Below are 22,231 nucleotides of genomic sequence, written 5' to 3' on the forward strand. Positions count from 1 at the left end.
AAACAAGCTCAATTTTTATAGAAAAAGAAGGAATTTGTTTGGGTGTAGAGAAACTGTTCAAGTTCCACACAGAATTTCAGCCAGCAAGCAGATACAAGACTGTTTCAAATCAGGAACAGACTTTCAAATCATCATTTCCAGCTTGTATTTTGCTTTGACACGATCATAAATCCTGTTGAGGAAGAATATAGCTTTTTGACTTCGAGGAATGTAACCCAGAAAATTTGCAAGTTTTCAAATAATCCTGGAAGCTGACCATTAAACAAAAAGTTTCGTAATCAAGCCACCAACTTCCTACTGAATCCACCACTGTCTGAGTCACAGGAGATATTCTTCTGCCTGAACAGAGTAAGAAAATTAGCATTGCCCAATGGCTACTGGACAAAGTAAGGAGAGTTTACACAGAAACTTCAGTATATCTGAAATCAGAAAAGTAACAATGTTGAATGAAAGTTGCAATGGAACAATGATAAAATTTTATGGACCCAGGTAAGCCAAGAAAAAATGGCATTTTCCGAACAGTGAAAACCCAAGAAGTTAAAGATCTAAGCACAACTAATCAATTCTCTCAATTGTCCAAAACTGCAGAACAAGGAATAGCTAATATTTAAATACACATCACACAAGAAAGGATCAGGTCAGCAAAAGGAATAATTAGTCCCCAAGGACTCAGCCTTTTCAAGCTGCAACACGCAGAAAGCATTAGTAATGCATGTCAGCGTGCCCAAATCTCAGTCCATAGCTAAAAGACCACATCATCTAAAAAGGCAAAAAGGCACATGCAGTGCTATCACAATTTTCAGTGGATAAGAACAATAAATGGCAATAACTGTGTTCGTGCTAAAAGTGTCAGCCACGTCACAAGCATCTGCTAGAGAATAAAGAACTACAAAGATCTCAACAACTTCAGCATCCCTCGTATTTCTACACAACCAGCCTCACAACACAGATGACCACCACCAAAGTGGTACAGTCCCTTATGAGAGCTCTTACATCACCAAACCTTTTGAAAAGGAACATGGACATTTTAGCTGATGCTGCATGCCTTCACTTTACAAAATTCCAAGATCTGCCAGCAGAGTTCATGCAACTAAAAAAATAAAATGTTAGCTGACTGCAGCATCTATTCCTATCAGCATCAGAAAAAAGTTGTTAGAGAAAGGCAAATAAAACCACTCTGACCCCCAGTTTGAGTATGACGTTAGTTTGCTTTTGATTGTGATTGGACTTTAGAGCTCAATTTTTCTAAGTTTATCAAATGTAATATCCTGTCTGGAAACCTTCATTCATTGCACGCTCAAAAAGATTCAAGGCACCATTTCCAGCAAATCTGCAACATTTCATCTTCATAAATTTCATCTTTACTGGAGAATTTTGTGTTTATGAATTACTTTCCAAGAAGACAGACAAAACTATTCCTGAAACGTTAACCACACATTAAGAAGAAAATGATTTGGAAGTCAAAGTAATTTAATTTTGACATATAATATCCTCACTTTCATCTACAGCACCCACAGAGAGACACAGGGCTGTACTTGAGTAGACTAAAATTAAATTTCACCAGTGATTACTTCTCCTGGACTCTCTTCTTTAAATTTCCCAGCACAGCATCCTTTTTTTTTTTTTTTTTTTTGCTAAACAAGCATCACACAATTTGTTTCTTTCACTGTGTGGTTAGAAAAGAGAAGATAAATCTTGTTCAGTGGTGTTCTTTCTTGATTTTTCTAGGAGAATATGAGCAGCAGCTAAAACCCAGCAAACTGGAAGGATGAACCTACACTTACAACCCAGAGCCCTCAGCAATGGTAAAGGTAAAGGCTAGCTCTGGGTGGAAGCCCACCCTTCTCTATAGAACAGTGCAGAGAGGTTAAGAGGCACTTGCTACTATTCATACAGGTTCATCTAACCTAAGTTCATCTGGATTTAATTATTCCCACACTAATTTTGTACTGAACCTACAGCTTGATGGGCTACTACATATGAGCATATTAGGAACAGAAGTTCCCCACTGGAGACTCAATTGCTTGTGCTATTGTCTTTACGTAACCAACACTAATTCCCCTCCTCTCTGCAGAAGTTACTTATAAATTCAACTCCTCCCACTCACACTTTCTCTGCTACCTTTGGTAGTGAATCAGTTGTGACTCACATTAGAGTTGCTACTGAAAATAATTAGACATGCAGAATCTGACGGATGGAAATAACATTAAGGGAACAAATTATAGAAGATTACAGAAGATTTGCTGGTTGGGTTGCTGGATGTTCCATGTCACACAAATCCTCTCTTCCTTGTTCACAGATGTAATTCTGACAGACTGAACTGGTTTAACTCAGTGTTAGTATAGCAAAGTCATCAATCATTCCTGCTGCCGCTGCTTCAAGTCGTTCATAGTAAATAGATAAAGCAAAAATAACCTCAGTCCATCTCTGTTCCTGGCAAGCATTCACACACACCATCTGAACTATCAGACAAGGCAACACCTTGTTTGTGGCTCCTTTACTGCAAAAATGGTGTGAAAGGCAATACTGGCCAGTGACAGATCCCTAAACCATTTTGACAGGCTGCTGTTAAACAGAGTTCACAACATAAGCACAAAATTTAATTTTAGTAATTACATAATCTGTTATGACAGTTACAGAATTCCTTTTTTTTTTTTTTAAATGTAAAGCTAGAGAGAGCCCAAACCCCACACACCAGTGTAACAAGCATACAAACACATACTCAGTTGGAAGCTTCTGCTGTTAAGACTGGCTACATACATCATCTTTGTATTCAAGAACATGCACAAGGAATTTAATGTCAATAGGTCATGCTCATGTTAAAATAAAAGCTACAGCATCATGCTTTTATTATGGTTCTTGGTTATCATTTTATTAAGTTGATTTCATCTGTCTACCTGTGAAAATTTCTTCTTCATTTCAGCAAAGATACTTTGTCTGCAACTCCAAAACATATCCTATAGCATATGAAAACAAAATTAACAAGTCATAATACTTTAACGTTGTCAATTGACCTTTATTTTGCATAAAGTCAGTTTTGCAGTATAAGTAAAATATTATTACTGAGTTTCAAAGCACCATTCACATAATAACTTCAGAAGGAACAGACTATTTTAATATTTAAATTATCATAGCAGCAATGTTACAGAAAATGCCAGTTAAGTTGTAATATGCGTCAGACTACATTTCATAAAGTAAGAAGTGAATGGATAAGAAAATGTAAACAATTCAAGGTACAAATTCATATTAACAAGTTCCTTGATTATCTTTAAAAAGCCCTCCAGCCATAGGTAAACATTTTACCTGAAATGGCTCAGGCATAGGATTAGCATATAACCCTGTAATTCAGTTTATTATTGCATGTATAAATTATGAAGCTATCCAGTTTCATATGAAACTCCTCTTTCATGCCTGAATTACTTCCTGTAGGAAAGTTTTTATTAATATGAACCCATTTTGAAGTATGCAGCTGAAGGTAGAAAAGAGATGACGTTACTGACTTTATTCCTAACACTCTTAAAGTAACCCTGCCTTAGTATCTCTGTGGCACCACCAAAAATGCAAAAGCAAACATGAAGTTGACACAACTGTTTTCTGACTGCAAACATCAAATTAACCAGTTTCTGAATACGAAGCATTTTTCCAGTAAGGAAAAACAGGAAGGGAGAATGAAGATGCTAATAACATCACTGTTCTTTCTCCAAATTTCTTCAACTGTGCCCTCAGTAAAGATTATCAAAACAAAAAACACCGACATGATCTTTACTGACGTGCCCTATTTGCCCCACCAAATGACCTACAAAACCAGCCCAAATTAGACTCCTGCATTTAACTTCTCAGCAGGATGACACATAAAGCAAGATTTTTTTTCTCTGTGTACAGAGCTGAAGATCCAGTTTTGAAGTCTTAAAATTCCAAGATTATTGTTTTATCTAGAAGGTTTCTTTACACACCAGTTTGTAATTTCAGATTTGACAGAGGTTTTAAGAATTTAAAAAACCCAAACAAATAAATCAGAAAACCAACATCCCACAATTGAAATGGTTTGCTGCTTACTAGTTTTACGTGTTCTCAACTGGAAGTTACAAACATTTTGCTAAAATGATTCAAAAGTTTACTAGAGTTTCAGAACCACAATTTTGAAACTGCTGACTTATAACGTTCTGATCATTATCAAGTACAATGCCCTGTGTCATAAGACTTAATTAAGTCTTACAGTTTTCCTCCTAATCAGAGACTCCAAAGAGCCCTTGCTTTAGCCTGAATTCCTTCTCTCCAGAGACAGGCAGCCAAGTCTGGTATACACAGGGGCACATGTAAAGTGTGGTGTGCTATTTGACTTGGGGTATGCAGTGGAGGGTGGAAGGGGCAGAGAGGCATATCTACAGGCTGCTTCTTTCATAAAAATGCTTCTATGCTGGGTTCTCAGCTCCTGTCTTCTCAGTTAAAGAACTGCTGGAAGATTTTCAACAGCTATTTCACAGAAGAGATCAAACAAATCAAATTTACAAATTACACTGTTTACATGATGTTCAGGAATTTCAGAAGTAACTGAGAGCCTTCAGCTGCTCTGACAAGACAAATCATAAAATCACAGAATCATTTAGATCGGAGAAGACCTCCAAGATCATCGAGTCCAATCTTTGACCGATCACTGCCTTGTCAACTAGACCATGGCACTCAGTGCATGTTCAATCATTTCTTGAACACCTCCAGACGGTGACTCCACGACCTCCCTGAGCAGTCTGTTCTAATACTTAACAACCTTTCCTGTGAAGACATTGCTCCCCTGGCGCAGCTTGAGGTTGTGTCCTCTTGTACTGTTAGTGGTTGCCTGGGAGAAGAGGCCAATCTCACCTCACACAACCTCCTTTCAGGGAGTTGTAGAGAATGGTAAGGTCATCTCCGAGCCTCCTCTTCTCCAGGCTAAACACTCCCAGCTCCCTTAGCTGCTCCTCACAGGACTTGAGCTCCAGACCCTTCACTAGCTCCACTGTCCTTCTCTGGACTCACTCCAGTACCTCAGTCTCCTTCCTGAATTGAGGGGCCCAGAACTGGACACAGAGCTCGAGGTGTGGCCTCACCAGTGCCGATTACAGGAGGACAATCAGTGCCCTGGTCCTGCTGGACACACTGTTCCTGATCCAAGCCAGGATGTCATTGGCCTTCTTGGCCACCTTTAGCTGCTGTCGACCAGCACCCTCAGATCCTTTCCCACTGGGTCACTTTCCAGCCACTCTTCTCCAAGCCTGTAGCACTGCAGGGGATTGTTGTGCCTCAAGTACAGGACCTGGCACTTGGCCTTGTTAAAATCATACAGATGTGTCAATCTTCCAAATGCAGCACTCCCTACTTTTCAATTAAAGCATCCACTCTAACGCTCTACGAATATACTTTATAATAACCACTAATTCAATTCTACTACAAAAAAGCTCTTCTCATCATGGAACTTTATGGTTTAAAGTACAATTAAGAGAACAAAGGTCATTCTATAAAGTTGCTTAAATTTACCCTGATAAAAATTACTCTGGAATTCCCAAAACCAATTATTTATTACACCCCACAAAATCAATAACCATATTAACTACATACTTCAAGGGTTTCAAGTTAACATACACATGGCATTCAGAGCCACATACAAAAATACCCTGCAGACTTTTCCTCAGAAGAAATAAGAGCAATTCCTCAGGCAGTGAGCACATCCATTCAGTACTGGTGAGAAGTCCTTATAGCTCGATGCTGCTACTTTGCCATACCATGACATAGTACACCAGTGGCTTAGTGAAACAAGCTGCAGACCCTCAGCTGTATAAGAATCTAAAAGGCAAATGCAGATGGCTACTTAGGGCTACAGTTTAGGAAACCATCCTATGATTGTCATAGCACAGAAATCTCCTCAAGCTAATATTTTGGTCAATAAATACTTGAAATTCTAATTTCAAATGCTAATGTTTTATAAAATATTGAAACACTGATACTTTCATCCCAAGTCCCTCCATCTTGCTGAGGGTGGAAATCCAGTGGGATTGAGTGCAGCCTCAGCGAGTTTGCAAGATGAGATCAAGCTGTGTGGTGTGGTTGACATGCTGGAGGGAAGAGATGCCATTCAGAGGGACCCTGACAGGCTGGAGAGGTGGGTGTGTGAACCTCGTGAAGTTCAACAAAGCGAAGTCCAAGGTCCCACATGTGGGCCAAGGCAATCCCAGACACACCTACAGGCCGGGGGAAAACGGATGAGAGCAGCCCTGTGGAGAAGGACTTGGGGGTGATGGTTGATGAAAAATTCACCATGACCCATCAAAGCACTCACAGTCCAGAAATCCAAACATATCCTGGGCTTCATCAAAAGGAGCTGGGCCAGCAGATCAGGGGAGGGGATTCTGCCCCTCTGCTCTGCTCTGGTTAAACTCCACCTTGAGTACTGAATCCAGCTCTAGGGTCTCAGCACAGGAAAGACATGGACCCATTGGAGTGAGTCCAGAGGAAGACCAGGAAGTTGCTAATGGGACTAGAACACCTCCCCTATGAAGACAGGCTGAGAGAGTTGGGGCTGTTCAGCCTGGAGTAGAGAAGATTGTGTGGAGACCTCATGGCAACCTTCCAGTATCTGAAGGGGACCTACAATAAAATCAGAGAGGGACTCCTCCTCAGGAACTGTAGTGAAAGAACAAGGAGTGAAGGGTTCAAACCAAAAGAGGGAAAAATTTGTTCAGATATATGACAGAAATTCTTTACTGTGAGGGTAGTGAGGCACCAGAACAGGTTGCCCAGTGTTCAAGACTAGGCTGGATGGGGCTTTGAGCAACCTGGTTTAGTGGGAGGTGTTCCTGCCCATGGCAGGGGGGCTGGAACTACATGATCTTGAAGGTTCCTTTCAACCTAAACCATTCCATGATTCTATGACCTTTTACATTTTTCCATTTCTAGAAAGGAGATGACGTTCACAAATCCGCATGTAGAAGATTTATGACTATTAGACCAGACTTAAAAAAGACTTTTTTAAATAAAAACATGCAATCAACACTCTGGTCTGATCTGGGTGGACATTCTGGAGTGCTGCGCTACACAAGCATTTTCTCCATGTACCTTTCTAAAAAATATTTCATCTTTGTTACGTGCAAAGCATAAGGTATTTTATTGCACTGAAGTAATTCAAGCTGTAATTCTGTATATACTAACAAAGGCAGAACTGTTATTAGTGCCATCTGCAAGACAGACACTTGCTTTGACCATATAGGTTCTGTATTTGTTGAAAACAGAGGAAAAATAGAGTGTTACTAGACCTGTCACAACAATATTCAAATGCAGAACTGCAGTGGTTTTAACACTGCATTTAGATGTGGTTTGCTATTTTTCAGCTTTGAATCACTGAATTAATTACATTCTATTGCAGCATTTTACTATTCTTATGAGGACAAACCATACATTTTATTTTTCAAATGACAGAAAGTTCTCACGAGATTTTTAACTCCTGCTTCAGTTCTTTTATAAATTTATTTTCAGAGATTGAAAGTGCAACCTAAAGCTCAGCTCAAATTTCGTGCAGATTCTACTCAATATTTCCAAATTCCAGTACTTCCAACAGATAAAAATAGACAGTAAGTAAAATCTCAAGTTTCAGGTCAGGGGTTTAACTAACAGATGTATGAAGTCTGACTGCCAAATAAAGTTAATGGTCTACAGAGACTTGAAATGATCACCAGTAGAGAAGATGCTACATACCCACGCTCTGTAAATAATTCTTACAAATCACTGCAATATAGAGGAAAGACAAAGAGATCAGCAGCAAGCAGCAAAGGCAGACATCCTGCTTACATTCACAAAATTACTTGCATGATTAAGCCTAAGACAGCAGTTCTCATGTAGCTTCAGTACCTAAAGACTACCATAAGAAGTGTACACAAGTGACAGCTGCCTGTCACATTACTGCTGGGAAAACTTCGGGACACAAATTCCAAGTCTATGTAACTGACTGGGTGCACATTTCCAGCAGTTACAAGGATAAGGAAAATCTGGTACCTTCAATCACAAAAAAAGTAGTCTGCATTTGTACCTTTTACATCTAAAGTAACATCACACAAAAACATTCAGGCGTTAACTACAGTTCAACTGACCAGAACCTTATTTCAACTCTCTTTCTCAGCGATGACAAACTACTATCAAATCAATTCCTTGAGAACCCACAACCATAATTCAGGAATTCCTTCACGTATTCCAAGAGGTCCAGCCCATTCAACACCACACTGGATATGTGCAGACAGCACTGTATTCTGCACAAAACCTGAAGGCCAAAAACCTTTCAAATATACAGCAAGTAAGGGGAGAATACTCAGAGAGCACCAGGGTACCTTTTCCACCCAAAACCTGCTCTTTTTATCCCAGCCCATTTTGAACCATAGACTCCAGAGTCCTTACAGTCCACAACTCCCTTCTCCCCCCAGCAGAGCTAGTCACGCTCCTCCACGCTTTTTCCAAGCCCAACAAATCTCTTTTTAGAGGCCAGCTTCCCTGATACAGCGAGGTGAGCAGGGTCACTTCCCTGGGAGGCAAAAACACGGGATGATAAAGGTCCTCAGAATGAGGGAAGCATTGAGCAGGTGGTCTCAGACTCACATTTGGCTTTGAAAAAGAAGTTGCTTCTTTCCTCTAAACAAAGACAGCTTACTTAATTCTGTCAGAGCACTGTGAGTTGTTACTCAACACAGGTGCCTCACTGCAGCCTAGTCTGAGTTAATGAGGGAACAGTGCACTTACAATCCTGTTACAAATGCCTGAACCAAAACAGACTTTACAAAGAAGTGTTTTATAGTACACTTGTGGCAAACTGAATACACTTTATAAAATACTGATCCCAGGAGATCTTAAACAGTAACTTCGAACTGTTAACTTGATAGAATGTTTCCTGACGTCAGAAAAAAAAAAAAAATAAATTAAAAATCAGAACCTTTAAACACTCATTTAATTTTGAATTAGACTTTGTGGTATCAGGTTTGTGAGCACCTGAATAACATACTTTATCCTCAGGTTCAAATTCTTCATTATACTTGGAGAGACTTCAGGCAAAATCCAAAACAATGTTTTGAAGCTAGTAAAACTAAACACAGGATTTCAGTCCCATGAAAATAAGGAAAAAAAATTACTTCACCATAAGCCTAAAATAGCATCAAAATTCAAGAACATATATCCCATATATAGGTAATTATTGAACCTTCACCCCCTCCCTGGTTCCCCTCCTCTCCCCCAGGATGCGATATTAAGGATTCACAAGACTTAAGGAAGCCCTTTCGGTCTATCCACTTGACTAGGAACAAGACTAGAAAATAGAAAGGAAAACTACCAAAAGACTCTGTACCAGGGCAGGCTGGAATACAGTTTTCTACACAGAAGCCTCTAAGGTGCTATACTTCAGAGTTGTGACTGAAAAAGTGTTCATAACACAATAAAGTTTTGGCTCCTGCTGAAGTGTTTGCGCAGCATCAACATCTCCTATGAGTCTTACTCTGCTCCCCCAGGGAACAGACTGGGGGTTGTGCCAGAGGCTGGGAGGGGCCACCACCGGGCAGGTGACCCAAACCAAGCCAAGAGATATTCCATGCCATGTAATGCCATGCTCAGCATCAAAAGGGAAAAGAGGAGGTTTAGTTAGGCTCCACCTTTGCATGGAAATTGGCTGCGCCTTGATCTACCTGTAGAACACAGTGAGTGATTGCCTTTGTGTCCCTTATTTTTGGTACTTCTTTTCCCCCCTCTACTCTTACACTTCTTCTTTACTTACTAAACGATTTTATGTTGATCCTCAAGTTTTCTTGCTTATATTCTTCCTTTCCTCTTCCTTTGTCAAACTGAGGGTGGGAAGGGAGCAAGCAGCTGCATGCCTACCACGGTTAACACTCAACAGGGCGATATTAATATATAGTCTTGAAAATGATATTGTTATTGGTTTAATTTGTCATTACTCAAATGTGTCTATTTTTGTTTATGTCTTTATCCTCATTGCTTATCAACTTCTAATACCCATTCACTTTTAATGGATCACTTCAAACAACTTCCCATTGCCACAACTACGGTTTAAGAGTCTTCAAAGACAGTGAAAGGAAAAGAGAATCAAGAAAAAATGACAATATTTTTGACAGTTTTCAACAGATTAAAAATCTGAGAGACAAAAACCCCCACACAGGGTAGCCCAATGATGTCCCCCATTAGAAAGCCTGATCTCTGATTTCAACCTTGTGAACTCTCATCTACTTCAGTTCACACAAACTCTTTCACTGAATGCATTTGCAGCATTATGACCTTGGTTACACTGCCTCCCCTCTACTTCAATCTGTGGCACTCAGTAATGCTTTCCTACCATAGTATTTGATATACTTCAAAAGAACAAAACTGATGCCTGAATGAGATACCTCATTAAGAACACTCCAATTAAAAAATTAAAATAATACCCTTATACAACAATATGAGCGTATTCCACCTATTTTGGAAACTCAACATGTAAGAGTTTGATGAATTTACAGAGCACTAGTGACATTTCACACGCACACAGCAGCCTAAAACCTTCAAACACAGCAAAGCTTCAGTTACACAAGCAGCTAAAGCTGGAATAGCTGAAACTGCTGCCAGAAGAAGCAGTCTTGCTCCCACCTGCTTCTTTCCACCCCAACACTCTCCCCTTTCTTGTGTTGGTACAAATGGTCATGCAGGTACATGCTGAGCAGGCTCAGATAGCTAAGCCTTCTTAAAATTAATAATTTCTGGTTGTTTTTTTTTACTGGGTTAGCTTTAATCTCAGTCAGCCCTCTAACTTCTAAACAGAATCCTTAACTCTCCTGGAAAGGACTAAGTGATATAACAGTACCAATAGAGGAGTAAAAAGAGTATTTTAAATGCATGTATTATATGTAGTAGTGCTTAAATTACTAAATAACAACACTACCTGAGGAGCAAAAGTGTCATTACTGCATCAATCCCATTGCTTCTGTTCTCATGCCATGCTTGCTCTGTTTTCCAGCCTGCTGCAGATCCCAGAAGGAAGCTGGGCCATACTGAGCCCAATGTCCCTGCCTAAGTGAACCCTACAAATGCTTTCCTGAAGGGGATGACCCGATGCAGAGAAGAAAAGAGGTACAAAATAAATTCTGTAGCAGGGCCTCTGTGATCTTGTTCCCTTTGGAAAATGGGGGTACATGTTTTACTCTCTTCTCTGCCTCATGTAGATTATGGATTCCCTTATTGTTTTCAAAGACCACCTCCTCAGAAATGCTTCTTTAGTAACCAAATTGCAGTTAAAAACAAAAGTGTTTGCCACCTCACTGAAGCAGAGTTGCATGCCAGCTGTCAACTAGACAAATTATTTTTGTAATACATATACACTTCAAAGTCTAATACTTCCAACTTTCTAAATATGTCCAAAAATAACACTTTGCCTCAGAAATAAAGAGTGTGTTATGAGGCTACCGTTTACCTTTGAGAGCTTGCTCCTACTGTTGTGTATTACTGGGTCATTTGTAAAAAAACACAAAAGAGCAGAAATGACAATGAAAAAAGTTGTGATGGGACCAGAAATAAGTACATGCCTGGAGGGCACTCCAGAGACTATAGAAAAGGATACAGTGTGGGGAACACATATTTGGGGAGAGCTGAACTAGAGACCAAAACATCCACTTCTCAGTTTCACAGAAGCTATTTTTCATATTTTAAAAGACTTTAAATATGTCTTACTAAGGACATCCTGAAGAACCAGTCTTCTTACACTTATCTCCTAATGGTCTTTTAAATATGGTAAATTAAGGTGATTCACAATTAATTGCTTCCCTTAAAAAAAAAAAATCAAAGGTAGCAACTCTCAATAACAAAAGAGTGCAAATATTTCCTGGTCATGCCTATAGATCACACAAGAACTTCAACACAGATTCCTGTTAATAAATTAAGGGGTAATAGAGAATAGTATTAAATCGAAATAGTTTTCTCTTAACCGCTGGACATTTTGAGTATATCACTCCTCTCTTATTCCTAAAGGTTATAATTTTAACTGATTGTATTTTCTTTCATCCTATGACCCTGAATTGTTTAACTTGCAAGAAGTTTTATAACCCCACTAAAATAATTGTGAGAATTAAATGTAAATGAAGCTCTCTACACTTCCAAACTATCAGCCAGCCTCTCTAATTCATTACAATATAACCTTTACATTCAGATCTGAAACAGCCTCATCTTTATACAGCTTCCTTTGTTTGCATCTTCTCTCCACCTTCTTAATCACCATGCTCATTCTTTTCCTTCAAAAAAGGAAATATCTGCAAGAACACTATGAGATCCTTACTACGCTTTCACATATTAACCTATAATCGCAACATTTGTTTCCTATGGAGAGTCACTTTGCCCTCCATTTCTTCCAGCATGGAATTACCATGAATTTATGGAAACATTTTCCTATGCTAATATTCTAAAGGACTTTCTGCTGGATTGCATTACAGAGGCAACATCAGCATAAAAACAAATTAAAAGTCTGACCAAAACTAGTACTAAGAAGAGCTTTCTCTTTTTGGACAATTTCGAAACAAAAGTTTTACTTCCCTCCAAAATCCAACAGACATGTATGCTAAAAAATTAAAATCCTGTACAGTTCAGAGATTAAAACATGACTACAAGCATAGTTTTAAACTCTTTTATAACTTTCTAATTTTAAACTGCCCAGCTGCTGCTGGGGTAGGAAAAATAGAAGATGAACAGTGAGGTGTGTTAGCAGGGACTCTTGTTAGCTCTCCAGCAGTGATGTGCAGAGTGAAGGGGGACAGTTCAGTGTGTCAGCACCCAGGAAGCCTGAGCATAAACTCTGCCTGCTCCCACTGCCACAAAGGGCCCCAGGAAGAACATGGAACTCTGAGCACAGTGTCTCCACAGAAAGAAGAGATAGGACAATATAAATATATATATATATATATAATGGCCAGTCTTCGCGAACGAAGATTTGGGGAAAGGTCTTTTACCTTTCCAGCCTGCGCAATGGATTTTTTAGGTGAGACACAGCCTGCGCTGAACTGAGCCCACCCTTTAATCCTAAGGTTCATCTGCCGGGGCCAAGCAAGCTTGGACAATGGCAGTGAGGTCCTCAGGACGTAGGTTTGTTTAGAGTGACCTTCTCATAGATGGATGGCCTCACAGGGCTAACGAGCTACCATTTGCCCGGGGGACTTGGGATTCGAACCCGTGGTCGCAGCAGTGAGAGTCCTGCATGCTAACCACTAGGCATGTGTATATGAGAAAGGACCTAGATGCTTTTTCCATGCATTAACTGATGAAAATACTTTATTTACAGAACCCAGGTACTCTACAGAAAGTTTCTCTGATACTTTTTTCCTTTCCTTCATTATTACTGATCTCAGCACAACACCTACACAAATCAGTCAGCACACCTGCCTTGCATTCCTTTAGCTCCTGCAGTTCTCTGACAAAATTCCTCATGTTACTGAGGCAGCTTTCATCACATGTGATTATTGAGAAGCTACACCCGAGCTACAGCACAATAACCAGTTCTAAGCTATCCACAGAACTGCCAACCTAAAATAATCTGTTGGCATTTTTCAGAAGCACCTAAAGTATCCTTGTGATCATGATCTCAAACATTATATTGAATCAAGTGATCTGTACCAATTTTACCCCTCAGTATTTTTAGAACATGCCCAACATCCTGTTTAGAAGTTATTTCAATTGCCAATGCTGTGCAAGAGCAATTGCTCAGTGCAAGCTGAAGACATACCAAATATCAAAAAGAATCAAAGAAAACACTACACATTTCGCAATGCCTGAAACTGTGGTCAAGCTGGTTGTCATTTGATCACAAGTTTACAATAATCAGTTATTTAGTTACGAATGGCCTTGTTTTCAAAATATTTTGTTCAAGACAAGAAAAATAATAACATGCTAAATAGGCAGCTCACCTGAAGGTATACCATATTAATTCTCAAAGGGTAAAGTGTAAAATATCACCTTAAGCATTCACAAAGGAATCGAAAACTTTTTCAAACTGAATAAGGCGGCTGAACATGTACATGTAACTCAACTGCTCAAGTGTCCAGAGACATAACTTTCACACTTACTTTCTTACACAAACCCAACATATTTTCAAATACAACAGAAAGAGTGAAGCTGTGCCTGGATATATGAATGTTTTTAGATAATTTAGTGCATTACAGTACCAACAGTAATGTATGGGAGAAAACACCTAAAATAATACCTCACCCCCCCGTTTAATTCTGACAAGACTAAAACACGTAATTCAAAGGTGACACAAATTACAGGTCTATTTCATTAAGTGTCCACAATTTTTAATCTTATATTAATATCAACACATTCTATCAGCAAAAAGAGATTGGATAATAATGATTTTAATCAGTATTTGTGCGTTGGTTCGACTAACATTTTAAAACTATGAGGCAGGGCTGCACTGATTAAGTCCACAGCTTTTAAAAACAACAGAAAATAGAATTAGTGGACTTTAGTTCATAATGGCAACAAGCGAAGCATCAGAAACTTTTTCATTGTATACTGAAAGTCTGAGCTCAAAGGAGCGTAGAACGCAACACCAACAAATCTTTAAAGTATTCTCTGCCTCCCAATAAATACTTCACAGCTTAGGAAAAACTTCATTACTAGTTTGAGCAGCAGTGCGAAGCTGCACAGCAAAAAAAATTAAGGATTATACTTCTACTACTATACGCATTTGATTTAGAAACTTTAATCACCAGTGACGCACAAATCACAGAGAAAACGGCTTTTATGGTTTGTGGTGATGTTCAAAATGTATTACTGCAGGAAAAAACAAAGTGGTATGTTATTTAGTTGTCAGATTGTTCTACTGAGTAGTAACTGAGCCAGCAGCATTTACAGACTGAGGCTCCAACACCAAGTATTACCCAACAGGTAGTTGGTACCTCTCAGGCAAAAACTCTTCATCAGATGATCTTGAGGTGCTGTCAGTTAATTATCCTGATCATCTTTCTAGACTGCAGATTAAATACCCAGATGTACATAGCAAGGCAAAGTAAACTGTGACTGGGAAGCCCAGTGGCTAAACAAAGCAAGGAAAGCTTTTGCATTCTACTCTCAAACCTTATCCACCAAACTAAATTACTACCTGAATATCATTCAAAAAGTGTCTGTTTTCAAGGAACAAATTACTTGGTAGAATTCTGTGTGTTTCCTAAATTTAAATTTCCAAAATAGCTGTTCATGAAGCAGTCAGTTTCTCCAGCTGTCACAATCACACCTTTATGTTGTATAATGGAGCACATGAGAAGGAAAACAAGAAAAACTGATAAATTATGCAAGCTGTAACCACTTGTAGAATCTCTTAATACATGGGAATGAAAAAACAAGGATGTCATCATCACTGAAAAGAACAGCATCCCTTTACTGAACAGAATTGCAAAATATCTTAATCAGATTCCCACTCTTCTAATGAGGAAGTCAGAACGATATCCATCAAGAAACATATTTGATTTGTTCAATGCAGAAGATTAAAATGGATTCATTAGTGTAGGGATGAAAAGACTCACATTAGTTTAGCTGAGGGAGAACTCACACTACTTTGCTTGATTTAATGGCAGCAAGTACAAAGCATATATATATATATATATATTTATTCTGACAGGTGTACTTTGGATAGTTCATGCTGGAACATGTTGAAAAAGTATCTGCACAGCATTTATTTAATCAGTGGCACAGACACTTCAAAAAACCTCAGAACACAACAGATTTCTTATATTCCGACCAATATTCACTAAGTTCTGATGCATCTTGATTTTCAAGATAAGTCTTAGTAAAGTTCACTCATATTACCAGTAAACACATACAGGCACCTTTCTCACCAACTGTATTGATGACAATATTTTATTGTTTTCTAGTTCAAGTAGATTTTCCCAAAATAAGTTTCAAGTTAACTTTTCCTGTAAGAAACACTGAAAGCCACAGATGTGTCTTGCCTTCTGATAGTACCATTTTCTTATTTCCATTATTATCTTACTTATACCATTCCCCCTCCTTTCCCAGGATTACTGTTTTACTAGATGAAGGGGGTAAAAATTGACACCTATTAATAAAGCAGTTTTTACAGAATATGCTCAGATTTTACTACCAGGATGCAGCAATATTCTGTATGTTACTAATGCCTTCTGTTTCTTGGATATAAAATAAAACTAAACTGAATTATTTATCTTTCAGATGAAGAGGGCAAAGGAATTGAGGATCGGAAGGAAAAGGAACATGGACCAGTTCACACTGAACCCCACATCTAGTGATCAGGGATTCTCATTGCCCACACCATAAGGAATTATTGGTCACACAATTACAGGAACAGTTGGAAAAGCATTAGGCAACAGTAGGGATGCAAGAACAAGTGTACTAAATGCCTGCATAGCCTGGGCAAAAATCTAAATATAAAAAGAAATCCCAACACTGGCTTATTAGAAACTGCTTTAATCCGTCTGTTCCCAAGGAAAAAGAACTTTATGCCAAAGTTATGAGCAAGAGAAAATAACAAGGCCCTGACTACCTGGACTTCAGAGATGCAGCTGAAGCTATGCAATGTCCAAAAGAAAAGTTTTCATAGGAGACTAATAGAAGATATTCTAAGTGCAGCAGTGAAACTACTAGCACTTTGTATCCATGAAAACATGCTATTACTCCTTACAAAAGCTAATGAAAAAATCCATACAATAGACCTCAAAAACAGCAAGCTGCGCTCCTGTTAGCATAAGCAAAAATATGGATACAAACATAAACTGAAGACTTAAAATCAACCTAATACTTATCTTTCCATTCCAACACACAGAGGCTGGTAATGTTACAGACACCTCCTGCTACTTATCTACCAAGGCATCATCCGTACACATGAACCAAAATCCTTTTGCCATTCACTCCTTTAGATGATTAGTCATTCCCTAAATCGGCCTAAAGCACACAACATTACATTTCTTCTTGCTCTTTTACACTGGAATGTAAAGAAAAAGATGGCTGTGTCCTCATCTTTACCAGACACTGGTTCACAGCCCAGCTTAATCTTTGAAACTGCACAAGGCAGTGATACAAGTGATATCACTCAGCCTGCTGGGAAGGGACAAAAATCATGAACTATAATCCTTTATCCATCCCTAAAGAGCAGAACTGAAACTCCAAACGATCTGCTTTGCCTCCAGCTGCTGTTAATGGCACAATAGGAATATTTAGAAGAAGGCTGTTGAGACCTGGAGAATTCTGTTTACCCATAACTCACAGTGTTCTCTGCAATGAGACTATTAATGACTCTCAGAAGGACTTAATGTGAACGTTACGGCATAACATTTGTTAAAACTTCATATCACTAAAATAAAAATGAGGATATACTGAAAGACATTGAAAAAGTTCAAGACAAACTTCTATTACAACATGTGTGTGTATATACACATATATAAAAAAACAGATGGACTTAACACAAATAGTTCATCTGTTTTCTTTCTCAATTTGATTTTATTGATATTCTGTTCCATTTAATTTATTAAAAAATGCACAGGGACACAATAAAGAACTTGAGAAAACTTGCAGAGAAAAAGCAACTCACTGCAGCATTATCAATGTACAAAGTTTATAGATTTCACACTGTTTGTTCAAGATATCCACATCTATAATCACATATATTCATCTTCCTTTACCCACACTTCCCTCCCTACAGATAAAAGTGCATTCAAAATCCTAGTCCAATGAGTCAGTTAAAAATACACATCTGATTCATGCATATATTCCAAATACAACCCTAAAGCCAAGGGGGATACTATTAATACACAGAACTAAAGAAACAGCCTCAACTAGCTGCTTTTATTAAATACTTCGGTCTGTTACAATTAACTACAGCTACTGTCACAATGTTTCTCCTGCCACTCTCCTTTGTCTCTATGTTTGGTTTTAAAATGAAATATTTAAGTATAGAAGCCACTATATCTTCTATACCTAAATTTATATTTTTGGAGATTTTGTTTAAAAGCTAATATTTAAGTATACTAGCTACTACACTCCATCCCTTATTTGAAGGTTCTGGAGATTTCTGTTTCCTATAGAAAGACTAAATGTAGTCCTTTAAACCTCAGTATTTTAAGAAAGAAAACAAGAGGTGAAGTTACCTCAGTCCTACATACACACCTGTACAATTGCACGGAAAAAAAATAGTTTCTAAAATTCTGTATTGTTATTTGTTTCACAGATCTGCTCAAGGATACCACTTAAGGACCAGCACCTCATTTTGCTAAACTCCACAAAATCGAAGTCCTTGCCTGACAAAGCCTCCCTCAAGAACACACGACAGAACAGGTAAATGTAAACGCTAACATTTGACAAAAATACAACAGGAAGAGTTTGAGTAATTTACCAGGAACAGCAAAACTGTCAGAAAAGTTGACTGAATGTGTAAGGCTACCTGCTCTGGAAACAAAGTTTCTGCTGATACCACTCCAGGAGCACCTGTTTCCAAACATTCCATGCCATCACCCGCACTCCTTCCCCTGCACAGAATCGCTCTGCTTGACACGTGTCATTCGCCTATCGCTGCGGGACAGAGCCTTCGCCTTCCTCTTTCACTCAGCCTCTTATCTTTACCCCGTGGCCAAAAACAAGCCTTCCCCCTTTCCCCCGCAGCAAAGGGGAGGCGAGGGGCTCAGAATAAAGGAGACAACCCGCTGCTCGGCCCGCTCCCCGCGGCTCCCACCGCGGGCGCCCCGGGGAGGGTCGGGGCGGCCCCGCACCTCGGTGGTGGCCCCTCGGCATCGCCGGCCCCTTCCCCTGGGCCGAGCCCGCCGGGCCCGCTCCCAGCTCGGCCCTCAGCGCAGGGCCCTGCCCGCCCGGCGGGAGGGGCCGCGCTGCCCCCGGCCCCGTGACACGGCCCGGCCCCGCCGCGCAGGCCGGGCCCGCATGCCGGGCACGGACAGGTGCAGCCCTCGGGCCGCCCGGGCCCTGCGCTCGGCCCCGGCCTCCTCCTCCTCCTCCTCCTCTCCCCTCGCCAGCCCCTTCCCCCCCGCTCTCTGCACAAAGGCGGGCCGCGTACGAGCACAGTGGGGCCGGTCCGGGCCTCCTCCGCCCCCTCCGCGGCCGGAGCCCCGGGCCTGCCTCCCTCCCGCCCGCCGCAGGGGCCGCCGCCGCCCGCTCGCCCGCTTCACCTCCTTGGGGACGAGCTGGTTCTCCTCGCTCGGCACCATGGCCGCTGGCGCGGCGCGAAGCCCGCAGCAGGCTGAGCCGAGCGCCGTCGTCAGCAGCAGCGGGAGGCGGGGGGATACCCGCGGCTCATCCTCCTCCTCCTCCTTCTCCTCCTCCTCTTCTTCTTCTTCTTCCTCCTCCTCTTCCTCTTCTTCCTCCTCCTCCTCCTCCGCTCCCGCGGGCAGCGCCGCGGCCCCGCCCCGCCGCCAATCCATGGCCAAAATGGCCGCCGGCGCGGCTCTCGCGAGAGCCGTCCCGCCCCGGGCCCGCCGCTTTCGGCGCCTTCGGCTCAGCCGTGGCTGTGGCTGGTCCCGGTTCCGGCTCCGGTGCCTCGCCCAGCGCCGGGCGCGCCCGGCCGAGCCGCGCGGTTGTTGACTGAGCACGAGGGGTGGCGCAGGAGCCGCGGCGCGGAGCCCCCGCGGGCAGAGGCGCCCCGCGCCCCGCAATGGCGCTCGGCCGCCGCCGCTCCCCCTCACGTTATCGTGGCGCGGGGGAGTGGGGGGTGAATGAGCGGAACGGGCTGCCCGGGGGGGTGCTGGAGTAACCCTCCCTGGAGGTGTTTGAGGAAAGACTGGATGTGGCGCTTGGTCTGGGTGACACGGTGGTGTCCGGTCATGATTCCAGAGGTCTTTTCCAGCCCCAGTGGATCCTGTGATTCAGTGAAAATGGAGTAGCAGGAGGCGAACGGGGAGGGAGCGCACCCAGGTCGCTGCCCCAGGTGCGGCACGGGGCTCGAAAGAGTAGATTTTTGTCTATGACAAGCTTAAATATATCTGTCCGCCGGAGACACACTAAAAGCCAAGTGAGAATCACTAGAATGACTAAAATGCGCATTAGTAGAAAAGTAATTATTGCCTACTTCACTGCAAAATAGTTTGTAAGTGAAAAGCATTCTACTTGGCTAATGAAGAAGAATGGTATATGGTAGTTGTACGTTTCTGTACAACTTATTTTTCTTATTATTTTAGTGTCCTCTTGTGGAAAAACGCAGTACTGAGGGTAGTTTTTGGTTTTGTGTCAAAGAAATTTCGTGTTTTGGGGTAATTTTTGAAACCCACTGTATTGGAGGTTATTGGTGTTGTGAAGATTTAATAAAATTAAGCTCTCTCTTTTCCCTTGTCATGTCCAAAGTATGTAAATTCTCAGGTCCCTGTCCATCTCCCTGCTTTCTTGGAGATAGGTAGAACCTTTTGGAGACAGGATATGTTATTAGTACTTGTATCAGTATAGTATTTTAGCACTTAAAAAAGAAAAAGTCTTCCAAATGGTCATTTCTGTGAATAATATCAGTGGTTTTATTTTCATCTTTCAAGTACGCTGTGGTAAATGCTGTGTTTCTGGCTTTTTTATTGCTGTTTTGTTTTATGTATTTCTGCTCCTTGAACTAAGCAGAGAAATCTTCTCATTAAAAAACTTGGAGCAGTTTTTAAGTATATTTCTAATTTGGTTTTCATTATATAACTTAATGGGCTCAAGTTATTTATATAGTAAAAGTCAGGAGGTTCTTTAAGGCAGTTCTTGCCCTCTAGCTTTAAAATATGTTGCACCTGAAAGCCCTAGACCTTTGAGCTCTAATGTGATGCAATTAAGCATCAAGGCAGGAACCTGGGAATCCCTTGTTAATGTTACTTTATGTTAAGCAAGGGGTTGCACAGAACTACCCCTCTACAAAAGGAAAAAAAAATAAAATAATTTGGTTTTTTAATAGGAAAAAGGTTATGTAATTAATAAACCCGTGACTTTTGCAAAAGAGATGTTTTATTAATGCTTATCAGCTGTGTCATCTGTTTAAAATTTTGGGGATTTAGTTGGGGATGTGTTTTTTGTTTTTGTTTGGGGTTTCTTTTGAGGGGGACTTCTGTAAGTATGGTGTGAGAAAAGGTGTAATTGCAGAAGAAATGAAAAATTGTATCATCAATTGTAGATAATTTGAAGGAGCACAGCTGCCATGTGATTTCCTATTGTCCAGTGGTGTCCAAAGATCCACGAGGTCAGTGAGCAAGTCCTTGAATTGAAGAGCCAGAAAAACTTCCCAAAACCTTTCAAAATTGAGGGATTCTTCCTCAGTTTTATAAGGAATTCAGAATTTAAGGACAGGAAGCTTTCACAATTGTTACTTTAGAAAGTTCTTTTGGCTCTCTGAACTGTTATGTTCTTATGGTTTTGGTTTTTGATTGGTTTTTTTTTCTGTCATTTGAGCTTAACAAGAGAAAAAGCTGCAGGACTTAATGACTTAATTGAAATATATTGTTCTATTAGGATAAAGAGGTAGCTACCACAAATATGTGCCTACTAGATAAGAATCAGGAGTATGTTTTTTAAAGAAATACTCTTTTAGATCCTCCTGCCAGCCTTTAAAACTGTGCAAACATCCACTGTAGCATGTGTGCATGAAACATCTTTAATGGAGTAATAATCTCTAGTTAATAATTAAATCTCTGAGTGCTTTTGTAATTTGTGGACGCTACAGTATTTAATCTCTTTAAGTGAGACTTCTTAAAGAGGAATATTCAGCATTTGAGTTTCATGAAGGGATTCTTAGCCTTATGTAAAGACCGATTTAATATACCAGAGGTTTAACTTGTTATCAGTGTGAAGAAGAATTGATATCTCAGACTAAACTTGATGCTGGATTTGCAGGCACAGGTAGAATTTTTGGGCTGTTGACTGACAAACTCTTGCTCAGAGATACATTGATGAGAGTCACAAGTGCTGAAGTGTGTCAGTTTTCAGCTAATGCAGCACTTATCACACTGATGTATGCATCAAATTAATGGAAATGTAGTTATACAATGTTGGTGTGCTAAAGTAAATAGCAGGCCTCCATTATAAAAGTTGATGAACTTGTAAATTAGTCTGTGGGAATGGGATACCTCCCCTCCTCTGCAGCCTTTTTAAAGTTTATCCTTTAATCATTTCTCCTTCTCTGTAAAAAAATCACTGAATCCCATTCCAGTGTCCATATGCCAGGTTTGATAACTGATGAAAAAATTTGAAAAACATTTTAAAAACTAAA

At 40.4% G+C, this 22,231-nt stretch overlaps 1 protein-coding gene across 5 annotated transcripts in view; it reads right to left on the reverse strand.

The window, feature by feature from the left end:
- Positions 1 to 19,445, reverse strand: part of USP47 (ubiquitin specific peptidase 47) — a 53,524-nt gene extending 34,079 nt beyond the window's left edge. For 3 of the 5 annotated variants that reach the window (XM_027699757.1, XM_027699764.1, XM_027699749.1), the window contains exon 1: positions 19,179 to 19,445. In XM_027699757.1, coding sequence (XP_027555558.1) covers positions 19,179 to 19,430 — 252 coding nt within the window. In that variant the 5' untranslated portion in view covers positions 19,431 to 19,445. Of the gene's footprint in view, positions 1 to 2,897; positions 2,958 to 19,178 lie in introns of those variants that run through there. The other 2 variants (XM_027699783.1, XM_027699773.1) reach the window with 2 other exon arrangements.
- Between the last annotated feature and the right edge of the window lie 2,786 nt (positions 19,446 to 22,231).

The sequence above is a fragment of the Neopelma chrysocephalum genome, unplaced genomic scaffold (assembly GCF_003984885.1).
Source record: "Neopelma chrysocephalum unplaced genomic scaffold, ASM398488v2 Primary Assembly neopelma1_24, whole genome shotgun sequence".
In the NCBI taxonomy this organism is placed as follows: Eukaryota; Metazoa; Chordata; class Aves; order Passeriformes; family Pipridae; genus Neopelma; species Neopelma chrysocephalum.